Raw genomic sequence first — 21,918 nt, 5'->3', positions numbered from 1 at the left:
GACAAATTCATATTTCATAACTGCCTTATAAATAAACTTAATTGACAAAATATCTTTCATAGTATTGTCAACTTTTAATATTCTACATTAAGGTCGAAAATCTATTGATAATGTTTGTCCTTTTCAGTTTTTAATTATGTTTGATTAGCAGAAAAGAAAATGTACCGAATTATATAATAATAAATAAATAGTAGCGTATGACTGTTTGCACGTACTGTAGTGCGGGACGGCAGTCGGCTAGTAGTCGATACGATTCTTTGTATAACAGTGTAAATGACCGCAGATCAAGGTATACTAAATTTTGTAAACATTTCTAATTGATTATTGATTTTATCATTGTAATATAACGTTTGAAATTCCGTTTAAAAATGGTTTAGTATCTCTAATCCTCAAATCCCCCAATCCCCCTCAAATCCCCTAATCCTCCTCAATACCTCCTCATATTAAAGCCGGCAATGCACTTATAACTCCCCTGATGTTGCGTGTGTCCACAGACGGCGCCGATTGCTTACCATCAGGTGATACGTCTGCTCGTTTACCTCCCAATCCCATAAAAAAATACTTTATTAACCAAATTAATACTTTGAAATTGTATTTTAGACATTATTCCTCTAATATAAGGTTTAAAATCCATTAAACATGTTTAGTATAGTTTGATTCGCGGTCAGACTGCTTTGAACCCGTAACTATATGCAGTAGCCACACAAATATAGACCCTATTGTAAAGGGGAGAAGGCAGTGTATTGTATATAATTATGGTTTGCTATCCCCCGAGGGTGGGCAGAAGCTGGTAGTCTGTAGCTGCTTGTCTAGTTTGCAAGATATTTACGTTAGGACGGTAGCTCGTCAACGTATACTAAATTGTAATGAAGTTTCAACTTTATTTGCTCACAGATAAGGTTGAAAATCTATTACAGAATGGTGTATGTTGATGTGCACACGTAAATAGTAATATGAAGCTTACTTCTATAATTTATATTGACAAAGAACCCCAAAACCATCTCATAATTAACAGTTACTTAGCGTGTAGCACCTAACTAAAGGACCCCCTTACTTGTACCGGTAGGGGTCTCTTATAACTCGGTGAACACGAGAATATCGTTAAGTGTTACCTATCATTATCTATTCACCTCACTACAGCAAGGACTAAACAATCAGCTACACCTACCGCTCTGCCGACCCCCCGTACGATATAATACGACTTGTAATTAAAGATATGACACTCAAGTGAGATTCCCAATATGTTTGTAACGTTAGCCTGTATTTTTAAACGCGTTTTTGTATTCCGCCCGCGTACATGTCGAGGTATACGGAACCAGTATAAATAGGACGTCGAATGTGCTTTACGGTCAATTTGTACTAGCGCAGAGTCGAAGCGCATCGGAGCGTCTTTCCAAAACTGAACATAACAAATTCAACCTTAACTCCACAGCGTAACGCACACATTCCCGAACAACAACCCTTAAATTCCTAACCCCCAAAAAGCCGGCAACGCTTTTGTAACGCCTTTAGTGTTTCAAGTGTCCATGGGCGGCGGCGATTGCTTACCATCAGGTGATACGTCTGCCCGTTTACCGATGTTTCATAAAAAAAAACATTACTTCTGAGATTTTAAAAAGGCGCATGAACAACGCCGATTGGTGCGCGCGCATTCTCGCGTATCCATGCGCCCACTAGCGACCCCACGCGTCATCAGTTGGTAATTGGCCTGCGTCGGTGTTGATCACGATGGACTATCGCGCGTATTCGACCGAATGCGCGCGTATTCGCTTTTAGTAAAGAATTTGACGCTTCGACTCTGCGCTAGTATAAATTGACCCTTAGCATCATACAAAGCGAGACCATGGTAGACTGGTTCATTATAACCAATGGATATTGATCGTCGAATGTTCTACAGGATCATACGTGATAAACTGGTTATGAAACAACCAGTATAAACTGACCGTCGGATGTACGGAAATGTCGTACAAAGCGAGATCATTGTTAAACTGGTTTTGTATAGCTCGATGTGTCGTTTGTAAATCGCGCGCTCGTTCTCACAACTCTTGCGCTGCTATATACATGTAAAGAATAATGTGTCTGTCTGCCGTTTCTATATTACTGTTCAATACTAGTTAAATGTGTTTCGCTATGTGAGTGATACTGTGGCTCAGTCCTCCTCCCATCAGAAAACCACGTATCCCCCATCCCCCCTCTAAATTAAACCCCCCTCTAAATTCCATCCCCCTGTAAATTCCACCCCCCCCCTCTAAATTCCATCCCCCCCCTCTAAATTCGGTCGCCCACCCCCTCTAAATTCGATACCCCATCCCCCCTCTAAATTCGATCCCCCGTACCCATAACCCTCAATCTCCGAGTCCCCTAAAGGCTGATAACGCACTTGTAACTTCTCTGGTGTTGCGAGTGTCCGTGGGTGAAGCTGATTGCTTACCATCAGGTGATCCGTCTGCTCGTTTACCTATTTATTTCATTTATAATATTCTACTACGAGGAACGCCGCAGTATTATACATGTATCGCTGATTCTGTTACATTGTAATTATATTGGCTTTCTATGTTTCTCAAGTAATTTTATTAGTTTTCCAATCAAATACACAGACAGTCACAATATTATAGTTTGATTGTTATTTCTATCTCATTTTTGTAATAAAACCTTAATAAATCTATCTTCAACCTTTATTTAAACAAATAACAACCTTATAAACATGTAAATTAAAGTGAGTTTACATTACACGCATCAGTTGTGCGAACAGTTCGCGTTACCGCGGAACATGTTCCGTATATAAATATGACATGTACAACGTTTATGTGTGTGCAGATGAGCGCATGTAAAGCTATACCTGTCTGACAGTACATTTACAAGCCTATCGCCGCGACATAAGGTTGGAAATGCATTAAAAAGGGAAGGATACGTTGATATGCCACGCTATACAGCGCTGTTTAATACATTCACAACCTTATTGTCGCGCCGTAAGGTCGTAATTGCATTAATGAAGGAAGGTTAGCTCGACACGACGACTACGACCACGGGGTCCGTAAAGTAATCGATATGATAAACTGTAGAGTACTAGGGAGTGTGTCCATTCAAATTATTAGATATATACGTGTAGAGACACAATGTAGGTAGATAGAAATAAAACAAATAATTATTGTTTTCGTTCATTTTTTATATGGCGACATTGTACGCTGCGGCCTGTGCTCGTTCGCGAGGGTTGCCACGTAATAAATACGCTTCGATGTAACATGCAACGTGCAACGTGTCGCGCAACGATCATAGCACGCAACGCTTGCCATCAGATTTGCCTCGTCAGTCTTAATGTAGTTTCTTTTTCGGGATAACAGATGTATAATGGAAATATTTTGTCTGTTCGAATCACTTCTTGTTAGAAATTTTGCAGAAAAAAAGCAAAAAAAAATGTTAAAAATATCGTGTATTTTAATGTAAAGTAAAAAAAACATTGGGGTTTAATCTAGCTATGCGAAATTATATCGAGTCGTGTTACGCAAGTGTCCTGTTGTCTCAACGATTATAAAAAACTTCGTGGGAACGTTTTTCATGGCAGCCCATCGCGCATGCGCTGCTAGGAAAAATGTCTCGCAACAAAAAAATGTAACGGTTTAACTATGTCTATACATATATAATTAGTAAGTATCATATACTGTACAAAAAGGCTGCAAATTTGGGAAAAAATGTAAAAAAAAGAATCGGCCCCAAGTTGTCGTTGGGGCCGATAACATACGCTTAGTAACGTGAATAGAATGATGTACCTCATAAGTTTCTGAATTCTAGTTTAGGCGTAGTCGTTGTGGTCGCTCGCGTCGCTCGTCCCGCTCGCGCCGCTCGCATCGCTCGCCCGCGCCGCGGCCGCCGGTTATTATTTGTTCAGCCTCGTTGGAGCTACAGCGGACGTACATTTGTTGTAAATATTATTATTTTGTATCTCTCTGCCCGCTCTGCGTGCGAGCTTCAGTCAGCTTGGCGAGCGTTGAGCGCCGAGCGCCGAGCGGCGAGCGACGGGCGGCCACAACTGACGCGACGCAATTATACATTATCGCTCTGTAAAAATGTTTGTAAAATAGTCATGTTCACAATTTCAGTGTAGTTTTGTTGATTCTTTTTTTCAACCGGAAATTGCTGAATAAAGCGACGATTCTGTTTCATAAGTTTGTTTTATTTCTCACTTGTAACACTTTACTTACGGCTGAAGTTAATAACCGATTTTCACATTAGCTGTGGGTATGGAGTTTCTGTCTACAATGCAGAGATTTTGGAGAAATCGGTTACTAGCTTCAACCATTAAACCTTCCTCCTGAATTATTTACACATTGTACAGTTGTGTTTGTATTTACTGCGAACATTGATTCACAGTTACACAGAAAGAACGCAACGCAACGTCACGCCTTTTATCCCCGAAGGGGTAGGCAGAGGTGCACATTACGACACGTAATGCCGCTATACAATGTACACCCACTTTTCACAATTTATGTTGTAAGTCCCATGTAATAGGGGGTGAGCCTATTGCTATATACTGGGCACATTTCCAGACTCCGTGCTACTACTTAGTCAGTTTTGATAATCCGAAAAAAGCACAGCATTTATTTGCTCGACCCGGGAATCGAACCTGAGACCCCTCGCCCGGCAGTCGCACTGGCAACAACTCGGCCAACGAGACACAGAAAGAAGCATTCTTATTATTTCTTCTACTTATCTACAATACTCCCAAATTAATAATGGACATGCATTCCCGGAAACGCCCGAATCATTGAATCGTAGGTATACAGTATGGAGATCACCCATATGACTTAAATGAAACTACAAGTAGTACTCATCCACAGAAGCATAATACAACTAAATATTTCAACGAAAACCGAAAATTAAAAAATTAAATTTTCAAACAAAATAAATAATTAAAATAATCAAGTATTAAATTCTGTGTGAACAGCTCCATGTTCCTTGATCACAGAAGAGCTGTAATGTTGTAGGTTGTCTAGGAATGTTACGGACATGCGGCGCGGCTGTTATAATGCCGTATTTGTAAAGAGTGTTCAAATTAGCTCAAAGAGAATAATGCGCTTTTTGGCTTAACTGCTGGCCTTATTTCGCTCATTTTTCAGATGATAAACAAATATGTGGTTAAAATTAAGACATAAGAGTAGGTTTCTCCATACAATATAAATAGGTAAATAAAAGAAAATACTAAACTATAAATAAAACTTACACTAGTACTAAAACTAATACTATAGTATTATTTTTTACCAGTTTTCCTGAATATAATGAAATCACAAATACAATGTTGGATTAATAACAATGATTTCTTTTTCCTCCCTATAATAATAAGTAAATAAGTTTGCTTTACGTTTAAAGTAATCAAAACGAGAGCGCGTTCGGCTCTCCTGATTGGACGGCTCGAATAAACCAACACCAACCAATCACAGCGCCGAGGGCACTCTCGTTCCGTTATTTTTTTTTTAACGTTGCCCTACACTAGGATTTCCTCCTATGTCGTGGATGCGTTTACAAACATACAAATTAAAAAGCACGTGACACCCAGATTCGAAACAACAATTTGTGGATCACACAAAGAGTTGCTCCTTGCGTGAATCGAACCCGCTACACGTTACACGGCAACCAGTTGCTCAGCCATCGCGTCAAACGTGAAGTCATAGATGGCTTTAAACGTAAAGCTAACTCATACTAAGGGTACTGGAAGTCATTGAGGCAGGAGTTTGTGAGGCAATGTACATGACAAGTGACAAACAACAGAAGTCACACAGACTATCGACGAGCAAATCAACGGATGACGTCAAAAATCCTGCACACATCATCGCACATTATGAAGTTTAAAAGCCGGCAACGCACCTGTGACTCCTCTGGTGTTGCGGGTGTTCATGGGCGGTGCTGATCGCTTACCATCAGTTTGCCCCCTATTCCATAAAAAAAGTTTACATGCGAATGAACATGGATAGAAAATACTAACGAACAAAAGTTGGGCAGAAAGCCCGCCAGGCACGATCACCTCGCCTGGTCGGAGGATCCCCATGTTCTTAGGGAACTTTACTCTTTAGAATTGAAACTTAAGACGGGATATTTACCATGTTTTTCTAGTTCTATGACTGCCTCGTTGGTCGAGTGGTCGCAAGTGCGGCTGTCGAACAAGAGGTCTCGGGTTCGATTCCCGGGTCGGGCAAAGTATTACTGGGCTTTTTTCGGCTTTTCGAAAATATCTCAGTAGTAGCACGGAGTCTGGAAATGTGTCCAGTATATGGCAATAGGCAATAGGCTCACCACCTATATCACATGGGACTTATAAATTAAATGGTGGAAAGTGGGTGTACATTATATAGCGGCATTAAGTGCCGTAATGTCTACCCCTTCTGCGATAAAAGGCGTGGCGTTGCATCTAGCATCTTCTAGTTCTATGAGTGTCCGATATTTCGGCACTGTGGCAAGCGCCATGATCACGGATAAACTTGGTAAATATCCCGTTTCAATTTTAGTGTTAGTGACCATGTCAGTTTAAAAACTTTAGGTACTCCTTGTTTCCCCTCTTATGGCTGATATATCGATGATGATTACGATCTATGAAGTGTGTGATTGCGATGACCAGGTCTCCTATGCCGTGATTGAGACTGTCTTCTCAAATTCGGAGTCTGTAACCTCCGATACGGTAGCATCTGATACTTTCGCCTCTGCAGTAATGGCCTCTGATTCGCCAGTCTCATAACCTTTCCTCTCTGATCGAGAGACTTTTGATACCCCAGTCTCGGGACCTTTCGTCTCTGATCCAGGGTCTTCTGATTATTTTGTCTCTGAAGTAGAGCCTGTTGGTACCCCGGTCTCAAAGTCTTTTTTCTCTGGTCGAGAGGCTTTTGATACGGTGGTCGTGGTTGAAGCGGTTTCCGACCTGATGGTAGCGTGTGTTGCTGCGTTGTATGTGGTGGGCGTTTGGCAAGTGGTACCACTTTAATACGCTGGCTAATTTCTGACACGTAAACGCCTGGTCCGTAGATTTTTAACATTTTACTTAATGGCCCTATTACAGCTATTTCTATATCATTTTTTTTATCGATAAGAAATTCCGGACTGTTTTCGAGAACTGAAACAAAAAATTATATAACTATAATACAAATACCTATAACTTTAAAACAAATATTCGTTTTACAACAAAATACTCTCATGAAACATACTAAATCTATATATTAATACGTGATGCAAAAACTTTATATTCATTTTTACGAAAATTGCGCGGACGTAGGAGCATAAAATTTGGTACACTTATAGTTTATGTGTAGGAGAAGTGCAGAACGCTAATATTTTTCAATAATAATGCTTATAAAGTACATTAAATCAATAAATAAAACATTACACACACATGCATAGTATCTGATCGTATTTGACAAAACGTCAAAATTGACAAGACGTTGCGATGATATTCTCACGTCTTATATGAATAGAGTTTTATAAAGGAGTTTGTTTGAGTTTGAGTTAAATAATTAATTATCCTTGAACGTATGTTAAGTGGTATTGTAAATTAAATCGTATATGGTCGAATTTCGGCCACTAGGCGACCACTAGTTAACTTAAAATCATGATTCACTCGATTACGAGAAAAGGTCTACTAGTTTCGTGTCACTGAAGGACTCTTCATCATGACGGAGTAGGCTGCGCGACATATCGAAACTAGTAGATTTTCTAAATACATTTTTAATTTTCATACCCCGTCATCATCCCTATTATTTTGTGTCAAAGAAAGTCAATTAAAAGTTACCTTGTTGGAATTTTGGGGGTAGTTCCTCCTTGTGCACGTACTGCACAGCCAGCACAGGCAGCATGCACAGCACAATTATAGGTCTCATCCTGCACACGAATCTCCGATTTGGAACAACCAGCTTCACAGACTGACTGAAATGAAGAACCGATTTCAATCCAAAATATCATCATCAGCCTGTTCTCATCCACTGCTGGACACAGGCCTCTCCAATGGCACGCCACTGAGCTCGATCTTCAGCTCTACGCATCCAACCACTACCAGCCACCTTGTAGATATCGTCACTCCACCTAGCTGGAGGGCGCCCTACACTACGCTTGCCTAGACGCGGTCTCCACTCTAGAACACGTTTACCCTAACCCAAATTAAATAGAACTGTTATAACACAAGATGTCACTAGATGTTAGTCGGCTGTCAAACTTGTCCTCCCCAGCTGCTACGTCTTTTACCTCATTACGTTATAGCTGCCCCAAAAGTCGAGCCAGGGGAGGTGAAGTAGCCGCCAGTCAGTCAAATATAAAAACCAAGCGCACTTCTGCTGCTGCGGACTACCTAGCGGGTTTTGTCGGGGTTCCGGCTCGAAAAGCAGGAGTAGGAACGGGGTGGTTTTTAGTCAGTAAGAGTCCGACACTCTCCTGCCTCGCCTAAGGCGGGAGAAGTCCAAACAATCTTCCCCCTTAAAAAAGGAGCACTGAATTTGACGATTCATTTATGTGAAAATTTATTGTTTCTAAAGGAATGTTCTGCCCAAATAACAGAGTAAAATAAATTATTTCTTGTTATTTGACATCACTGCCAGTGACAGTAAGCCAGTGGATGCAGGTGGCGGCTTGTCGTTCTACGTGGAAGACTAAGGGGGAGGCCTTTGTTCAACAGTGGACGTATTTCGACTCGACCGGAGTGATACCACGACCTCACAGAAAACCGACGTGAAACAACGCTTGCGTTGTGTGAGTGAGGTTACTGGAGTACCAATTACCCCCCTCCCAATCTTCCCAATCCCCAACAACCCTTAAATTCCTAACCCCCAAAAGGCCGGCAACACAATAATAACGCCTCTGGTGTTTCAAGTGTCCATTGGCGGCGGCGATTGCTTACCATCAGATGATCCGTCTGCTCGTTTACCGGCTTATTCCATAAAAAAAGATGATTCCAGATGATGATGATTTCACTGTACACTATATAAAACCAAAAATCGGTAATTAATTCCCACCTTAGCAATTAAACAACACGCCAAATATTATTTAAGTACGTTTCAAAAAAGCCTACGTTGAATTAAAATAACGCTTTAAACTTGGCATTACGACGCGTGCACACATGACTAACAATTCTACAGTTATAACTTATAATGCATTATTATATTTAGTTTGTAATTCGTAATATTGTTTAAATATAAGCACATTGTTGTAAAGTTTACCCATAAAGCAACATATAACCAGTATAAACTGACCGTCAAATGTGCGGAAGGATCATACAAAGCGAGACCATGGTAAACTGGATTTGTGTAGTCGTGTGTCACAGTGCATTTGTAAATAGGTATTGTTGTATAACACAATGGTTCCTAAAATTAATTCATAATATTTACTTACCGCATGGCGTGCGATTAAAAATATATGCCTATGTGTTAAATCCAGACCAAAATCTATGGTTGTTCCAAATTTTATACCGATCCGTTCAACTGTTTTGACGACACACAAACATACAATCTCACAAACTTTATTTCATGATTAATGAAAAAAGCAGTAAGTAAATGAAACTACAATTTTGATAAATTTTATAAAGGTTTTTATTAATTAGGGCGTTATTATAAACCATATAAACAACTTGGTTTTTAGTCAGTAAGAGTTTGACACTAATCGCCTCGCCCAAGGCGGCAACAAGTAACTGGGGTGATTCATCCCCTTAAAAAAAAGACCTGAATCTATGGTTGTTCTAAATATTATACCGATCCGTTCAGCCGTTTGAATAACAAACATACACACAATCTTTATTTAATTTATTATTATTTGTCGTCACTCCTTTTATTCCCGAAGGTATAGGCAAAGGTGCACAACTGCACATTACAGCACGTAATGCCGCTATACAATGTACACCTACTTTTCACCATATATGTTACAGGTTCCATGTAATAGGAGGTGATATTATCATATTATCATATACCGGGCGGATTTGCAGAGTCCGTGCTACTACTGAAAATTTTTCGGAAAACCGAAAAAGCCTAGTAATACTTTACCCGACCCGGGAATGAAACCCGAGACCGCTTGTCCTCGTCGACCAACTTTATTCACTATTTTATTATTGAAAAAACTAGGAAGCAAATGAAACTATAATTTTGATATATTGTATAAAAGTTTTTATTGCGTTATTTTACAAATAACTTGTTTGTATTTATGGAGCACATTTTTTTATGTCTATAGTAAATAAATTGAACCAATTGAACAAACTGACCATTAATAAAACAAAAAAAAATTATAAAAATTTATATGTTATTCAATTTTTTTTTAGTATAAGCCGGTAAACGAGCAAACGCATCACCTGATGGTAAGCATTCGTCGCCGCCCATGGACACCCGAAACACCAGAGGCGTTACAACTGCGCCGCCAGCCTTTGAGGGTTAAGTAAATTATTTATTTTATACTTTATTGCACACATACAAAAACAAATTTACATTTAATAAATTTAATACAATGAGGAATTTAAAGATTGTTAGGGAATCGGGGCTTGGAAGCATTAGGAAGGTGGGTAATTGGGCTCCGGTAACCTCACTCACCCAACGAAACGAAACACAACGCAAGCGTTGTTTCACGTCGGTTTTCTGTGAGGCCGTGCTATCACTCCGGTCGAGCCGGCCCATTCATGCCGAAGTGCCGTAAGCGTACATATGTGGGCACTATGTTTGAAACAACCGCTATTTTTTCTTCACAAATTGATTTTATTGTCCCATTAGTTTTGACGCTGTATTGTCGTTACATTGTTCCTACATATATAATTATACAATAGGTAAATGATCAAATAATGTATCAGAGATATTGTAAAAATCATTTTTTTAAAAAGAGTAACGATGGAATTTCTTGCTCGTTCTTCTCCATTCGAAGCAACACTTTGGAACGAGCGCCTAGCTTCACTGACGGACGAACTGACGGACAATGCAATTTGACGTTTCAAAAGTGCCTAATTTAGGATTAATTGAAATAAATGCTTTGACTTTGACTTTGATTTTGAAGCATGACTCTCCCACACTTAAGCGCACTTATTTGTCACCATTTATTTCTATTGTACCTATACAGATTCTGTCGTTTCACATACGGCGGCTTGTGGTGCTGTTGACGCTGTTTTTGCCGTCCAGAGTACGATTTCTTTTTATTTCCCCAAAATCTTCTACGTCGGTGGTAATATTGATTAATCTCATTTGCAGATATCATTGGCCTAGGTGTTGGCTTTGGTACTGGCATTGGCTTCGGGTTTGGATTAGGCCCTGGACGGTTATGGTGCCGGCGACGGGTGCTCCTCACGGGCCTGTGTAGCACCTCATGAAAGTCATCCATATCTGAAATATAACGTAACATAATAGGGATGATGACGGGGTATGAAAATTAAAAATCTATTTTGTCCGTCAGTTAGGTAATGAAAAAATATTAGACACGTATTTTTTTATTTTGTCGTATAAGATAACAATGCTTGGATAAAACGAATCAAAGTTTAGGAGTGGGAGCAAATACGTCATTTCTACGTATAAAATGTACCTAGAAGTGACGTCGCGCTATATTTTAAATCGATATATCTTCATAAGTATTTGTTTCCGTAAGAAAAAAAAATACATATCCAATATTTCAAAATAATCTACAATACGAACATTTAAATAAAAATTAGTCATCTACCCTATTGTTATTATAACATGTCGTACTAATAGGAACATTACGCCTATAATATATTTAAATAAAAGGGAATGTGATTCGCTACTGTTGTGCAATGTGTCACGGGTTCGATTATGTACCACACGTAACAAGTTAACAACTGTTTGTGCGTGACCAATTATTATTTCGAAAATATCAAAACTTAAGAAATAAGAAAAAGCATGCTTTAAAAATGCCAGTAAGTATATTTTTTTATACCACGACGGTGGCAAGTAAGCACACGGCCCACCTGATGGTAAGTAGTTACCGTGGCCTATGAACGCTTGCAACACTTGGAGCATTACATGCGCTTTGCCGACCATTAAGAAACCTATTTACTTCTTTCTTGAACTACCCCATATTGTAGCCTGCTTTATGTACATATATTCAATTTATAGTTACCATTTCGAAGTTGTACATGTCTCTCGTCCGGGTCCGCTAGTTCGTGCTGTGCAGCTACGAGCACGGACAGCACACACAGCTCAAATACAAGCACAAGTTTCATGTTTTCGATGCACGAACGCCATGCACAACTGTACATCGGCGATGCTTTACCGTGCCTTATTTATACCATTTTTTTAATAACAATTTATTTATCACTACTAAACAATACATAATATAATCTATTATTTATTTTAACAATTATTATTATTCCTAAAATAATTATTTTGTAATGTAACAATAGATACACATATTACATAGTTCTTTTTATACTTTACTAGCTTTCCGCCCGCGGCTTTGCACGCGATTTTTTAAGAGTTGAAGGCGGATTTCGGTTTTTATTTAGTTACAAATAGTCTACATACCAATATTTAGCTTTGCAACGTCACACCTTTTATCTCCGAAGGGGTAGGCAGAGGTGCACGTAACTGTAAGTAATGCCGCTATACAATGTACAACCACTATTCACCATTTGTGTTACAAGTCCCATGTTAAGGGGTATGCCTATTGCCATATACTGGGCCTAATTCCAAACCCCATGCGACTACTACCCGCATCAAGTCCCGTCAAAATAGATCCAACCATGTTCCGACAGACAGACAGACAGAAAAAATTGTAAAAAATATGTATTTTTGACTGAAGCAACTACCCGATTGGTGTGACCGTAGCAGTGACTTTGAGGAAAAAACACAAATAATAACTATTATGTACTTAAAATAAGTTAAATATACATAGGTAAAATAAATGTAGCATATTAATTAAAATAACTTTAATCTAAAGGAAAAAATATAAGTTACGTATTGTTGTGTATGTCGCAGGAATATGATAAAAACAGGGATTTGATCAAACCACAAAATAACAACACGATTTGATCATTTCCCTAACCAAATCGGAGTGATTTGACTAAACGGGAGGAATAAATTCAGTGAAATGATAATGCTAGTGAAGTGACAGGACCGAATTTCGCTGCAAAATCGACTGCACGTAGTCTTGTTTGCCCTACCCCTAGACTGTAAATTAAAAATTTGACTGCACGGTTGGTGCTATAAATTGCCGGGAAACTGGCTGCCGCGCAACGGGAAGCGGGTTCGATTCTCGCACGGAGCAACTCTTTGTGTGATCCACAAATTGTTGTTTCGGGTTTGGGTGTCATGTGTATGTGAACTTGTATGTTTGTAAACGCACCTACGACACAGGAGAAAATCTCTAATGTGGGGCAACGTTTAAAAAAAAAAAATCGCGTAGTTGTAGGAGGGGCGAGGCGGCCCGCGGGCTGAGGAGCAGGCGGCTACGAGCCGAAGCTACAGGGGTGAGCGAGAGCCATCTGCGACGCTTAGCGAGCATGGGATCGCCGGAAGCCCTGCATCACCGGAGCCGTGACAGAAACCATGATTCCATCCTTTTTTTTTCTTGCTTGAAAAAATAAACCTTTAAAATACCGCAGTTTACTTAATTCATTTCCCTGAACCAATTTAGGGATTTGTTCAAATCACTAGATTTCTTTAGAGGGATTTGTGAAATCACCAGATTTAAAATAAAATCGTGTTGTTATTTTGACATCCGCCGTGGTTTGATCAAATCCCTTAGGGATTTGACGAAATCCCTGTTTTTATCATGATCCCTGCGACATATATGTATAAAAAACACATCTGAAAAACTATAGTTTTAATATTCACATCACAATGTATTGTTTTTGGAACTATTTTAGAATATACATAATGTAATAAATAATTGATAACATTGTTTTAAACGAATCAATTGCTTCTAAAATGGTATAAATACTGCGGAGTGAAATAACACAGCATGAGTGTGGAGTTTGCATAACGTTGTGCCGGCAGTCATGCAGCTCGTGCTTGCGTTTATGCTGTGTGCGCTGTCTGTGCTTGCAGCTGCACAGCACGAACCAGCGGCCTCTGACGAGAGACATGTACAGCTTGGAAATGGTAACTATAACATTACTTACCCCCGAATACTGAAATGCTACTCAATTTTAAGTTGTACTTAAATATCGTGCTATCTCTGTCTTTTATAAAGCATTTATAGTGACAGAACTAGTTTTGAGAGCGACTTAAAATTGAGTGGCGTTTGAGTATTTGAACATTATTCATTTTTATTAACGTTGCCCCACACTAGTATTTTCTCCCGTGTCGTGGGTACGGTTTACATACAAATTCACATACACATCATGACACCCAGACCCGAAACAACCATTTGTGGATCACAAAGAGTTACTTCGTGCGAGAGTCGAACCCGCTACAAGTTGCACGGCAGTCAATTGCACGCCGTGCTAACCAGGCAGTCGTTTTGAAAATCATACAGCTGGAGCCCCATTAACGTAAAAGTATCCTCGCTATCCCCAAGTCTATGAGCTGACTGTCTGTATACCAAATTACATCAATATCCGTTCAATAGTTTCAGCGTATTTGACGGACAAACTTTCAAACAAACAAACTTTCACATTTATAATACGTCAACGTCACGCCTTTTATCCCCGAAGGGGTAGGCAGAGGTGCACACAATGTATAGTACATATGTACACCCACTTTTCACCATTTGTGTTATAAGTCCCATTTAATAGAGGGTGGGCCTATTGCCATAAACCGGGCACAATTCCAGGTTCCGTGCTACTACTGAGATATTTTTCGAAAAGCTGAAAAAAGCCCAGTAATACTTTGCTCGACCCGGGAATCGGACCCGAGATACCTTTCTCTACAGCCGCCCTAGCGACCACTAGACCAACGAGGCAGTCAGACATTTATAATATTAGTGTTATTTTCAGATGACATCAATTATCAGATATTGCCAAGGACTGTGAGGGACGCCCGCCCTCCTCCAGATCCGATGATATCTGCAAACCTAATGGGGAGCATTTACCAACACTATATATTATATATTTTGGCATTACATCTACCACACTAAATGTAAGACAGGTGAAGACCAGTGTGCTAATCAAGGGCGAGGAGTTGGACCCTGTACATCGATTACAAGGTGAATCTTTTTAGCTTAAAAACACTGGACAATAAGTTCTACAATGGGTCCGGAGCTGCGGACTATCTAGCGGGTTTACCGGGGTCTCCGGCTTTGAAAAATTCGACAAACAACATGAGTAGGAACGTATGGGTGGTTTTTAGTCATATAACCAGTCTGACACTATTATACCTTACATCGCTAAATTAAAGCCAGCGTGCTGGCGAGAGAACTCATTGGATGATTTTTCCCCCTGGCACAAAAGAGAATGATTTTCCCCCCTGGCACAAAAAAAAGACGCTAACTCCTTGCCGGAGTCTGTGTTTCCTGATGGGTATAACCTGGGTGTCTTCAAAGCCCGAGTGAATAGGTTGCTTATGGGCAGACGTGCTCCATCGTAGGCCGCATCATCACTTACCATCAGGTGAGATAGCGGCCAAACGTCGACCCATCAAATGTAAAAAAAATTATTCTAAGCTACAGTGGGCCCCACATATAGATAAGTTGTCGAAAAGGCTCAGCTTAGCGGCATATATCTATACTAATATTATAAAGCTGAAGAGTTTGTTTGTTTGATTGTTTGTTTGTTTGAATGCGCTAATCTCCAAAACTACTGGTCCGATTTGAATAATTCTTTTTGTGTTGAATAGTGCATTTATCGAGGAAGGCTATAGGCTATAAAACATCACGCTATGACCAATAGGAGCCGAGCAGAGCGGGTGAAACCGCGCAGAAGTAGCTAGTTTATAATATTACTGTTATTTTCAGATGACGACCATTATCAGATATTGCAGAGGACTGTGAGGGACGCCCGCCCTCCTCCTCCCCCTCCTCAACCGGTGCCAGCTCCGAGACCAGATCCGAGACCAGATCCGATGATGCCTGCAAATCGGATCAGGAGCATTTACAATCGACCACGAAAACCTAAGCCTAAACCGAGGCATTATTATAGGAGGACATATTACGACAGATCCAGGTATACTCAGCGCCCTCAGTATTCTAGACAACAGTACTCAAGAGGGTGGTATGGGAGACCACAGCAACGGAGGCGACAGCAATCGCCTTACGTTTTTGGTAGCCCTACATTTGATTGGTAGTTTTTGTAACCTCGAAAGTATTTTTTGAAAGAAAATATACGTGTAACAAAATACCCAAACAAAGAAGCGTTTTTTTACAGGTTGATTATAACGTCACGTTTTAGCCCCGAAGGAATTCGTAGGCAAAGGTGCCAAATATTATGGCACTAATTAAATGCCAATGTACACCACACATTTCACTCGCTATTTATGTTGTAAGTTCCATGTAATAGGGGTGAGCCTATTGCCGAACTACTGGTCCGTTTCTAATTTTGAGAAATTTTCGAAAAACCGAGAAAAGCCGACCCGGGAATCGAACCCGAGACCCCTTGAAACCGGCAGATATGTGCACTTTTTGTTACTCGGCCAATGAGGCATATAAAAAAATAATACTAATGTTTTAAAATAAATAGATAATCTATATACCAAATAACGATATAAAAAAAAATGGATACTACCCTATTACGACGAGTAACATAACGTTTGTGAATGAATTACATTATGGCATAGTCCTTTTGATATACGGTACATATTTATTCACCTATTTTTAATCTGCCTCGTTGGTCGAGTGGTCGCAAGTGCGAAGGGGTCTCGAGTTCGATTCCCGGGTCGGGCAAAGTGTTACTGGGGGGTTTTCAGTTTTGGAAATTTCTCAGTGGTACACGGAGTCTGGAATTGTGTCCAGTATATGGCAATAGGCTCATCCCCTATTACATGGGACTTATAACACACATAGTGACAAGTGGGTGTACTTTGTATAGCGGCATTACGTGCCGTAATGTGCACCTCTGCCTACCCCTTCGGGGATAAAAGGCGTGACGATGCAGGAATAGTAATGTTAGTAACGATTTGACCAACGCATCTGTATAAGCAAAATACAATTTTAGGGTATTCCCCTACTCGTAGCTAGCGCCGAAATATAACCTTGAGTCATATTTTATAGTACATTAGACATATATACATATAGGTTATGACAGATATACATACAGAAGGTTCATTTGACTTAACATTTTATTTTTTATTATTAGAACTTATGACGGGATATTTACCATTTTATTCACTTCGATGATATTATTACTATTTCCGATATCTTCTTCGTTGGTCGAGTGGTCGCAAGCAAAAGGTCTCGGGCATCGATTCACGGGCGAAGTATTGCTGCATAAGTTCTAATAATAGCGTTAGTTACCAAACGTCAGTTTATGGTAAAAACCTATTTTTGGAAACCCATCACCATAGACGTTGACAAGTTTTTTTTAGCGTTTCAGTGTAGGGCGCCCTTTCCAGCTTCCTTTGGAGTGACGAAAGGGAGCAAGGTAGGCTGGTAGTAACCTTGGCATGCGTATAGCTGAAGATTTCGAGCTCCAGTGGCGTGCCCATTGGAGATGGCCTATGTCACAGCATGTAGGACGATAACAGAAAAAAATCTTTTCTACTGAAAATGATGATTTATTTATTTTTTAATATTAAATACGATGACTGTCTTGCTTCGTTGGTCGAGTGGTCGCAAGTGCGACTGCACGAGCGAGGGGTCTCGGGCTCGATTCTCTTCGGGGCGAAGTATTGCTGCAGGTAAAGTATATAATATAATGTTTTGTGTTTTACGTTACCGGTAAACGAGCAGACGGATCCCCTGATGGTAAGCAATCACCTGCACTCATGGAAACCCAAAACACCAGAGACGTTACAAGTGCGTCGCCGGTCTTTTGAGAGTTAGGAATTTCAGGGTTGTTAGGGAATTGGGGATTTACCTCCCTTTCCAATCTTCCTTGGGATTGGAATAAGGGGGGTATTAGGCCTCCAGTAGCCACTCTCACACAATGCAAGCGTTGTATCACGTCAGTTCTCTGTGAGGCCGTGGTATCACTCCGGCCGAGCCGGCCCATTCGTGTCGAAGCATGGCTCTCCCACACTTATGTAGGTAAGTTATCTAGAAAAAATCCCCGTTTTCTCTTGAAAATAACGAAAACCCATTTTTTTTCTTACAATAATACATTAGTTTGTGTGCGCTTGTTCCAGATTTATGCGCGCACGCGCACATATGTTTGTTCTCATATAAATAAGTATACTTAGGTATTGCAATGTTTAATAAATACATGTTTAGCCAAATCAAGTGAAGTTAGCAGTACCAGAGTTATTTTTATACAAAGTAACATAACAGGGTTGCCAGAATAAAAAAACACTTCATTTTTGGTAGAAATTGTTAAAATTCTAATAAGTAACAATGCAACGTCACGCCTTTTATCCCCGAAGAGGTAGGCAGAGGTGCATATTACGGCACGTAATGCCGCTATACAATGTACATCCACTTTTCACCATTTGTGTGTTAAAGTCCCATGTAATAGGGAGTGAGCCTACTGTCATATACTGGGGACAATTCCAGACTCCGTACTAATGAGTTTTTTTTTAAACCGGAAAAAATCCACTAATACTTTACTCGGCCCGGGAATCGAACCCGAAAACACTTACCACTTAACCCGAAAAATACACACATACAAGTAATTCAATAAACATCAATTCTATAATAACAACATTATCATCTAAAATCATAGTACAATTTATAAAAACCTATACAAATTATGCAAAATAAATGAATTCGCAACTGGTATCACTGGACCTACTCAGTAGTGAAGTTCGCGCGCAATTCCTGTCCCAACAAGTTAGTCATCGCACGCGCACCGAACGAGAATCGTGTCTTTTAATAATTATCTACAAGTGTTTACATTGTGCAATATATAAGATAAAAACAATAGTGATAATACCAGTGATACAGCCACAATGGATGACGCTGAAAACGAACTAATCCAAAACGGACTACTCTTCGTACGAGCGAGACAGAATAAACCAGCTGAAGAAAAAATTAAAAACATTGCAGCAGTATTGAGCGAAGGCGCCGACATAAATAGCCGAGATGCTAATAACAATGATAATACAATATTACACATTGTCACAGAAAAGGGTGAAAAAGACGTTGTAGAGTTTCTCATAAAAAACGGTGCAGTGCTACAGTGTAATTTGGACCAGAAAACACCTTTACATATAGCTAAAGAGAACAAAACGGAAATTGGTAAAGAAATTCTTAAAATACTGAGCGGTGGACAGCGGGTAGCAAGTGCTGAAGGTAGCTCTACGAACCAACGTGTGCAGTCATACCAAAATCGTACAGTTTCTCAAATAACTGAAAACCCGGCCGAGCAAATTCTGTACCCAAAACGAGCAGGCACTTCGGGTGTGAGCGGGCAGTTCTATGAAACTAAGCTACTAAGCTTAGTACTCCACAGAGCTCTACACGACGAAGACATAGACGAATTTTACTTAGCAACAAACATTAGAGACATTGGGGATTTTGATGACGTCTGTTTCCGATTCAAGATGAGAGACGGTGACAAGTCTAAACATGTCGTGTGCTTCAAGCAAGCGAAACATCGAGAGGTGACCGACAAAGCGAAGCTCACCGTGCCCAGCATCAGAAGTACTTCAGGACAATTCAGCTTAGCTAGATACTTCGACAGTTTTCTTAAAATTAAGCAAAAATTTTTGAAGAAGTCTAAAGTCTTCGATCCTATGTTCGAAGGTGAGTTTAATGATATAGATTGTTATTTTATATTTTACACACCACTTCAAGAATGTTTTGATCGTAAACTTGTTGGCAATAAACCTATCTGTAGTAAGTTGCATGAGCTTATATTCACTGGTGACAAAAATGAAGTGTTCCAATTTGATCATGAACCAAGTGACATTGATTTTTTAACCAATTTCATGCAAAAAGAACGCGTCAAAGCTCTTGGTACTGCATTCCTAACATGTATATTATCTAACAAGTCAAATGAGATTATGTCTATAGATCTAATACAATTATACCACCCGGCTTTGGCTCAACTCGTAATCGAAGAGAAAGGTCGCAATAAAAATTCTTTCGATGCTAAATTCCGCGATGATTTTTTCGAGACTGACGATGATATACTAATGACATTAAGGGACACACTTTATAAGATCATAGTTTTTAAACAGAGCAAGAAAACTAAACTTTCTAAAGAAGAAGTTAAGGATAGAATTCAAGAAATAGTTCGTAGTCCGTGCGCGCAAACCATAAGTGAGTTAATAGGTGACGTAATATACTTCGATGAAAAAAACAACAGGCTAAGCATCGATACTGATAAAATATCAAAGAAACATTACAAACAGGAAGAGATCCGTGAAATGAACCACTATTTGCATAAAATACATGTTACACAATCCATTATTAATGACGCTATAAACATATGCGGTAAAAATAAACTAAATCAACTTCGCTTTACTTTACCCAACACATTTGGTAATACAGATTTTCCTTCTAATTTTAATGATGAAGTGCCAACAGACAGATTGAAATTCCTTGCTAATAAGTTTTATGAGTTAATAAAAGATGGTAAAAAACGTTTAGAAGAAATGCGAATAGAAAATAATGATAAACAAGAAGTACTTTATCCTATAGTAATTGATATTTGTAATCATAACGTAGGCCCTAAAAAGATATTAGAATTAAATCATTTAACTACAAAAGGTATCGGTGGTACAGTTGGTAATTTATTGCTGTATGATAAGCGTACCCAAACGTTTGCATTCAACACCAATGAAAGCACATTAGGAAAGAACTCAAAATACATGTTAAAAGAAATTAAAGAACTCCTAAAAGATGACTTAGATAATTACAGATTTAATGTGAAAATGAATAGCTTCCCTCGAACCTGTTTCGATCCAAATGAAAACGATAAAGAGCTAGCGAAGGAATATTTAAGTAAACTCTGGTTTTACACAAACCAAGCGAAAGAGGACGGTGTTGAAAGTAAACTTAAGGCTGAAATAGATGCGCATTACAACGCCAATAAAAACGAAAACCAATTTCTATTCCGTGTCCATTCTGACGCCATTTTCCTAAGATTTCACGACGAAATACAAAAATGGTGGAAGTCGCAATCTCAAGCACGTTACTTAACTAAAACTGACTCCATTTTTGATGAAGCTAAGAAAGATATAGTCAATAGTCCCGTTTTAACAGTTCTAAATGTCATGTTCATAAGATCTCTTAAAAAGCTAGCCATAGAATTTAATAGAACCGCGATAAAAGCAATGAAACTTGACGAATTAATAGCAAATAATAAAATCATTAATATAACCACCGACGCTGTCATTTTAACTGCAGCGAAAATAATGCAGCTTGTGAAGAATCAGAGTAATTACACTTTTGTTAATTTAGATTATTTTCACATACTTCCTGATAATGATTATGATCAATTAATGAATGAGTTAAGAGAAATGAAAGATGTCACTCTAGTCATCCTATGTGAAACGAATTTAGATGAACGACACCAAGAAACGCTAAAGAATATAATCGAGAATTGCAACTGTACTATAATTGTAATCACAGAAAAAGAATTAGACGAAAAATTCTCACAACACAATAAACACAGCGTTTTCAATGATAAAAACGTGAATTTGAGCGATTTAAGTTCGAAATCTCAGATGAAAATACTCAATGACTACAAAATATGCTATCAGGGTAAGGATGTGACGTTAAACTCGCTTATATCCGATAGATCCAAGTCTTTAATAAACGCCAAACTCCTATTATCAATACTAAACAATAATAAAATAGAAATAGGACACTCATTAGACTCACATAAGTACAATGAAATAAAGAAGTATTACATTCATAGAAATTTAATCATGGATGGTGAAGAAATTACAGTAAATAACTTGAATGATATAAAAGACAAAGTCGTTTTAATCACTTCGA

General features: G+C 39.1%; 2 protein-coding genes across 2 annotated transcripts; one reads left to right on the top strand and one right to left on the bottom strand.

Annotated features, from left to right (window-relative positions):
- Nucleotides 1–6,557: 6,557 nt before the first annotated feature.
- LOC118279802 (uncharacterized) lies at nucleotides 6,558–9,083 on the bottom strand. The gene is made up of 3 exons (XM_035599587.2): nucleotides 8,982–9,083; nucleotides 7,769–7,902; nucleotides 6,558–7,096 (listed from the first exon to the last, which is right to left on the bottom strand). The coding sequence occupies exons 2-3, from the start codon at nucleotides 7,854–7,856 to the stop codon at nucleotides 6,573–6,575; spliced, it is 612 nt and encodes a 203-aa protein (XP_035455480.2). The 5' UTR covers nucleotides 7,857–7,902; nucleotides 8,982–9,083; the 3' UTR covers nucleotides 6,558–6,572.
- A 4,759-nt stretch (nucleotides 9,084–13,842) lies between these two features.
- On the top strand, nucleotides 13,843–16,183 carry LOC118279529 (uncharacterized). The gene is made up of 2 exons (XM_035599164.2): nucleotides 13,843–14,045; nucleotides 15,838–16,183. Exons 1-2 carry the CDS (start codon nucleotides 13,943–13,945, stop codon nucleotides 16,164–16,166), a joined length of 432 nt encoding a protein of 143 aa, XP_035455057.2. The 5' UTR covers nucleotides 13,843–13,942; the 3' UTR covers nucleotides 16,167–16,183.
- Nucleotides 16,184–21,918: the final 5,735 nt, after the last annotated feature.

Source organism: Spodoptera frugiperda, chromosome 22, assembly GCF_023101765.2.
Source record: "Spodoptera frugiperda isolate SF20-4 chromosome 22, AGI-APGP_CSIRO_Sfru_2.0, whole genome shotgun sequence".
NCBI lineage: Eukaryota > Metazoa > Arthropoda > Insecta > Lepidoptera > Noctuidae > Spodoptera > Spodoptera frugiperda.
Note: the sequence above shows the minus strand (reverse complement) of the source record. Positions and strands in the feature narration are given on the sequence as shown.

What these genes read in the sequence shown, in the direction of transcription:
- LOC118279802 (XM_035599587.2), bottom strand. Translation starts at nt 7,856, where the DNA reads ATGAGACCTATAATTGTGCTGTGCATGCTGCCTGTGCTGGCTGTGCAG. An exon ending in ACCCCCAAAATTCCAACAAG is followed by an intron (nt 7,097 to 7,768) that starts GTAACTTTTAAT and finishes TTTTTGTTTCAG; the next exon opens with TTCTCGAAAACAGTCCGGAA.
- LOC118279529 (XM_035599164.2), top strand. Translation starts at nt 13,943, where the DNA reads ATGCAGCTCGTGCTTGCGTTTATGCTGTGTGCGCTGTCTGTGCTTGCA. An exon ending in ACATGTACAGCTTGGAAATG is followed by an intron (nt 14,046 to 15,837) that starts GTAACTATAACA and finishes TGTTATTTTCAG; the next exon opens with ATGACGACCATTATCAGATA.